Source organism: Silurus meridionalis, chromosome 3 (assembly GCF_014805685.1).
Source record: "Silurus meridionalis isolate SWU-2019-XX chromosome 3, ASM1480568v1, whole genome shotgun sequence".
Taxonomy (NCBI): Eukaryota; Metazoa; Chordata; class Actinopteri; order Siluriformes; family Siluridae; genus Silurus; species Silurus meridionalis.
The window spans coordinates 29155362-29161361 of NC_060886.1; the positions used below are offsets into that span (position 1 = coordinate 29155362).

A 6000-nucleotide genomic window follows, 5' to 3' on the forward strand; every position below is an offset into this window, starting at 1 on the left:
ATGAGGCTGTTAGTGTGATGGATCTCCAGCTGGTCGTGCCAAAAATAGGAGCAGTTTTCCTCTCTTACTCTCGGCTAGAGGGATAGAACTAAAGGAAGGGGGCGCGGCGGGGCGCCGTCGGTCTCGGCCTGCTGGCTCGTTTATCACGGGCTGCTGTCATGCACATGCATGCACCACACCGATACACGCTCTAGCTCCAGCAGCGATGAGGTACTGAGAGTGTGAGCGAGAAGCCCCCTCGGTGCTAAATGCGCTTGCTAGAATTTGTCTCCGGTGTATGAGATCCCACAAGGAATTGTTTATTTCCATCTGCCTTCCATTGTTCCATAGAGGCTGATTAAAAGCTTAAGGGTTTTTTTTTGTTTTTTTTGGAGTAAAGACCTGATAGATTAGTGCCACAGTGAAAAGGGGGCTATCGTTCCCATTTCTAATTCCGCTAGCTGTAAAAAAATTTGCATAAAGAAGATGGATGAAAGTGTTTAACTCGGTTTTCCAGTGTTTATCGCATCCCGTACACCTTTTCTTTTTGTTCTTAATTGGCTAATAAAGTGTTTTAGAATGAAGTGGTAACGTGGAATCAGTTGTGAATAGTTGTGATGAGAGTTGATGACACGTTTTAAATTTCAAGCATCAAAGAAATTTTGTGATTTTGCTGCCATGCCGAAACTTTATCATTATCCGAACCCACTCACTATGATGTACACGCTCTTGCCGGTTCCTGTGGGCCCCACAAAGATGGTAGGCTTCTGGTGTGTAATGAGTAGCTCCATCAGTGCCGAGTAGCGAACCGTATCCTCTGTGGGCACGATGATCTCGTTGAACTGGACGTCTTTGGGGATCAGGGGCGCCTGCTTGAGCTCCTCAGTCCATAGTTCCCATCTGCCCGAACCCTGTCAAATAAGAGATGAACAAACATTTACTTATTTATCTACCAATCTATTAACTGAATCTTGCCATCTTTTCTGAACTGGTGCAAAGATTTGTAAAGGGGTTACTTGGTGGTTAAGACTTAGGACTTCTGATCAGAAGGTTGAAAGTTCAAATCCTAGCGCTGCCAATGCAAAGCTCTCAAATACTCAGCTGTATGAATGACGCAATGGCCCTGGATCATATGCAAAGGGCATTTGGCAACTGACATCAATGTAAATGGATACAGAGTTCTATGGCACCTGCATATCAGATAAAAATTTAGATTTAGTAAAATACTGATGAATTGGTTGATTTTAATTAAAGGGTGATTACATCACAATGTATTATGGAGTAATAGGCCACACTACAGTTTAAAGTCAAATGGCCAAAGAATTTGACCAGCACACCAAGAACAATGGTTCCTCATGAATATTTCAAATTTTCAGCATTTATTTACATTCATTCTGGACCCAATGGGCAAATTGATCATACCTACATTATGTCTCACCCAGAATACATATCAAAATTTAGTTGCATAAATGTTCAACCTGGAATTGACAAAAAGTATATAGAGGTCTCACTAGGTGGTACATAAGTGGTTGGGGTGGTAGTTTAGTGGTTAATGCATTGGACTTTGGCTTTGGAATCCCAAATCAAATGCCATAATTGCAAATGTTAACACTTTAAGATACATGTCTACATACAGTTGGCCATAAGGTATATCTTAAAGCCCTGAATTTTGCTTTATTTAGCCTGTGCAAAAGGGTCTTCTGAAGCGTCTTAAATAAGTGAGTTCATCGTTCATCGCCGCAGTTCATCGTTGGGGGTTTGTGCATCATAATAATCAGTAAACTCTAAAATTGCAGTGCATCTGAATCCAACAAAGTCTTAGATTACAAACACTATGATGTTATGTTATGGAGGAAATGGACAGTGCATGTAGGGGGTGTGGCTTCAGTAGCCCTGCAGTAAGTGTGCTGTGTGCATGTGATTGATGAATGTCCATTTATTTTTAATTACAATAATGTTCCCTGTTATAGACTAACCTGCAATTTACTCCAAATCATTCTAGATAATTCCAGTCTTGAAAATTACAGGATATATATATATATATATATATATATGCACACAGTGTAGTATGAGAATAGTGTACGAGCGTTTTTACTAGAAAAAATCTTTGTAGGAGTACAAGCATATTTCGTGAAGACAAGCATTTTATTAACACGTTTCTTCCCTTCGCTTGTCACCTCCATCCCCACGTTCATGTCGCTTTATAGACATTGTTCTGAATGCGTTCTCTGCGTTCTCTTGTGTAAATATTGTTCTTTCTGTTCTTTTATAGTGTTTTATTTTACTATAAATTCGGCACCATGGGTCCCAAAAAGTTTAGTGATCATGCTGGAAAGAAGGGTTGTAAAAAGAATAACCATTGAAACAAAGAAAGATATTGTAGAAAAGCACAAAGGGTCCCCTGGTGGTCTAGTGGTTAGGATGGAGCGCTCTCACCGCTGCAGCCAGGGTTCGATCCCCGGTCAGGGAACCAACCCCAGCCACTCTTACTGCTGGTCCCAAGCCCGGATAAATGGGAAGGGTTGCGTTAGAAAGGGCATCCAGCGTAAAAACGTGCCAAATCAAACATGCGGATGATCTGCTGTGGCGACCCCTAATGGGAGAAGCTGAAAGTTTAAAAATAGTAAAATTAGGCATAAAACGTTTTTTAAAGGGCTGAAATAAGCGATCTCCTCAGGAACGGATTCATCGCTTTTATATTATTTCCTATGGAGAAATGAACATGTGAGTACGTTCGTAAGGGAACACGAGTTTTCAGCTTAGATTACCTGTGTTTCTTTTCATTCTGCCCTGGTCCACCGCTTAATAAAGTCTAAAAAGGTCCCTGCACCCGATCTAAAATGAATAAATAAAGTCATCCTTCTGCTGTTTTCGTTGATTTAATATGAACCCCATTAGCTCGTGTCATTGTACGACGGTTTATCGAGTGACAATTAAACAAAAAAATGCTTTCTACATCGGCCTGTTGAAACAGAGGAACAAAGCCTGACAGAAACCCTTCTTTCCAGAATGTAATGAGGTATGAAATTGATGCATTTGTCCAAAGCATGCAGTCTAATTAGCCAGGATTAAAAGCTAATTATGAGGCAAATCAGGTCTTTATCACACTTTTACATGAACGAGCAGTAACAATAGGTATAATCAGTTTCTTACACTTCCTGTGTTTTTTGTTTTATGTCTATCCTTTAGATTCTGAGATATACGTGCCTGTCAAAAGTGTTTTTGAGAGACGTTCGTGTTCTCAACTCGGGTTATTTAACGGTATGGAGATTGACTGACCAAACAAGTAACATCCAGATGATACTTGATTTTCATTAAAAAATCCTTCCTGAGCATGAATTACAGCTCTACATGCTCCAAACGTTCATCTGAAATACTTTGCCGTGCCTCTTGTAAAACTCGGCCAAGTTCCTCTTCGCTAGATGAAGATTTCTTACTTGCGATCCAGTTCATCCCAGAGCAGTTCAATGGGATTTGTATAGGTGATTGGGCAGGTCATTCCACAATAGATAACACTCCAGACGACTGTTTGCTCTCTAAATACTGCTTACCAAGCTTCGACGTTTGCTTCGGCTTACTGTATGATGAAGTCCGTTCAATTTGCCACAGTCCAGACGAAATATGGAATGTACCCATGTTGGTTCAGAATGATTTTGACTTGGAATAAGACTTTCCAGAACAACCCCAAACCATTAAGCTTTATTAAGCATGTTTGACTGTAAGGATGAGGCAGTCTGCTATCAACTTCTCTCCTGGTCTCTGTCTTACAGAAGTTCTTCTGTTAGAGCCAAATATGTCAAATCTATGAGCTTTCTTGCTTTCACTCATTCACTGTCCAATTCCTGTTTGTTTTTGCCTTCTACCTAGTCTGTTGCATAAAATTAAATGTGCATGTGTCTCGAACCCAATAATGAGGAGTTTCTTCAACTTTTGACAGGTGCTGTACTTTAGTATCTAATGTTCCTGTATGTACAAAATTGCTATATAACCTCAGACCCAGGATTAGGGTTGCTGTCCTTCTCCTGTCCAAAGAATGTGTTCTATGTCCTCAGGAGACACCATTCGACTCATTCGACCCTTTAATGGTAGTGCTACGAACCTCTTTGATGAAGCGGTACTCGTAGAGAGTGCCCTCAGCAGGTAAGGGCACTGTGAGCTGCTTGCTTGGTGCCTCGATGTGCTCCAGGATGCCATATCTTCCTCGTGTCTTCTCAGACAAAGCACCCGTTAGCAGCTCCCTCACCAGACCATCAAACTTCACTCTTCCGGGTTCGGTGCAGCTGGCACCCACTGACCATACCAGAGAGAATACAAAAATACCCTAGGCAAGAGAAAGAACAGTTAGTTAGCTAGTTATTTGTCTCATTCATACAACTGAGAAGTGGAATGGTCAAGGGCCTTGCTCAGGGGCCCAAGAGTGACCTTCTTATAAAAGATCCAATGCCTTAACCACTAAGCTCCCACTCCTCTATTTATCAGTGGGGGTGCAAAAGCGTAATGACGTGCATCGTTGAATTCACATCTAAGCTCCGTGTGACACCCTGCTGCCAAAATATTGAGCTTGCATCATCAGCGCGATCGTTGCCTCGCTGCCACACCCTCTGGCATCATTCATTTAATGGCACAACACTGCAGGGTACGTAATAACCAAAAATACATTCAGGCAATATATTATGAGGTGGTATCAAAATGTTTCGAGACCAGCGTTCTTCTCGAAGCATATTCACGATCATCATGCACAAGTTGCCGATTGGTTTTCGGGGGTCGAGTTCGTCTAAGGTATTCCTGATCTCTCGTCATCTTCCATCGACGTTCTACCGCTCTTGACACCTCAAACGACTCGTCGCAGCATCGCCGTATGTCAAACGTACGTCATGTCAAAAGTCTCCGTGCCGGATTTTACGCAGAATTTGACGTTTGCTCTCCGTTCAAACTTGCTGTCCGCGATGGAATCGGATGCGGGTCAAAATAGCACCAGTTACATCATCAGTCTCGAATGTTTTTGATACCACCTCTTACCACAATTTCACCTCTCTTATATCCATGGCTGACTTACTCACTCGATCAGATATTCTGCAAGATTTCTAATCTGGATAACGGTTTATTTGTTTGTTTGGTTTTTTTTAGATACATCACTCTGGATTGCTTTACCCACATGAGGTCAGGGGATATGAGAAAAAGAAATCCACAGAAGGCAAAACCCTGTCATACAGCAGGCTAATCAATAACAGGCTAATACATGTCTGGTTTGGTGTTGTTTTGGGATATATGATATGATATGATATGATATGATATGATATGATATGATATGATGGTGATGCAGACAGGGCTCTTGCAGGACATGGTGATGGTGGTGGGGGACCTTCACACCTTTGTCTAAAGCAAGAGATTTGACAGACAGAGAGAATCAAAGCGACTTCAGTGGAAACAAGTTCATGAGAGTGCTAGACATGAGTTAGCGAGATCTGGGGAAAAAAAGTTAAATGTTAAAAGAAACATAACAGGATTTGGATTTATAGAGTAGGAGTGCAACTAGATCTGACTGAAGACAGCAGCTGAGTCCTTACCTTACCTTTAACCGTAAGCTAGTAGTAGACTGATATAATGCAGGTGGCTCATGCTTTAGCTTTCCAACACCTTTAATCATCAGTAAGCACTTTATTTTGTGTCATGGTGGAACAACAGTCTATCAGGGGGCATCGCATTACACACAAACACTTATTCACACTTATAGCTGCCATTAGATGTTTTAGGGAGGTACGAGGCCACCTGAGATCCCTGGAAGAACGTGAGTGAGTGAGGTGAAGGTCTGCGTGATGTCTCACCTCGAGCCAGGAGCACGCATCCCTCTCGTTCATGGCCTTCATCTGGCCTTCATCGCGAAACTCGTCCATCATGCAATCCATCAGGTTCATCAGGGAGCGCACCAGGTTGGCGTCTGATGTCGGAGACAACTCCTTATGTAGGTCATAAAACAGAAAGAACTGGAGGTCAGATCTCTCTCTTACGAAGAAGTGCTCG

The 6000-nt window shown here is 42.0% G+C and overlaps 1 protein-coding gene and 1 long non-coding RNA gene across 2 annotated transcripts in view; one reads left to right on the top strand and one right to left on the bottom strand.

The window, feature by feature from the left end:
* The window catches only part of dnah7 (dynein, axonemal, heavy chain 7), a 92701-nt gene that overhangs the window by 43895 nt on the left and 42806 nt on the right, over positions 1-6000 (bottom strand). The window contains 3 exon segments of the mRNA XM_046843368.1: positions 693-890; positions 4079-4300; positions 5805-5936. Of these exon segments, the coding sequence (XP_046699324.1) occupies positions 693-890; positions 4079-4300; positions 5805-5936 (552 nt within the window).
* LOC124381650 overlaps positions 1-6000 on the top strand; it is a 57588-nt gene that overhangs the window by 15867 nt on the left and 35721 nt on the right. The gene's annotated exons all lie outside the window — the stretch shown is intronic.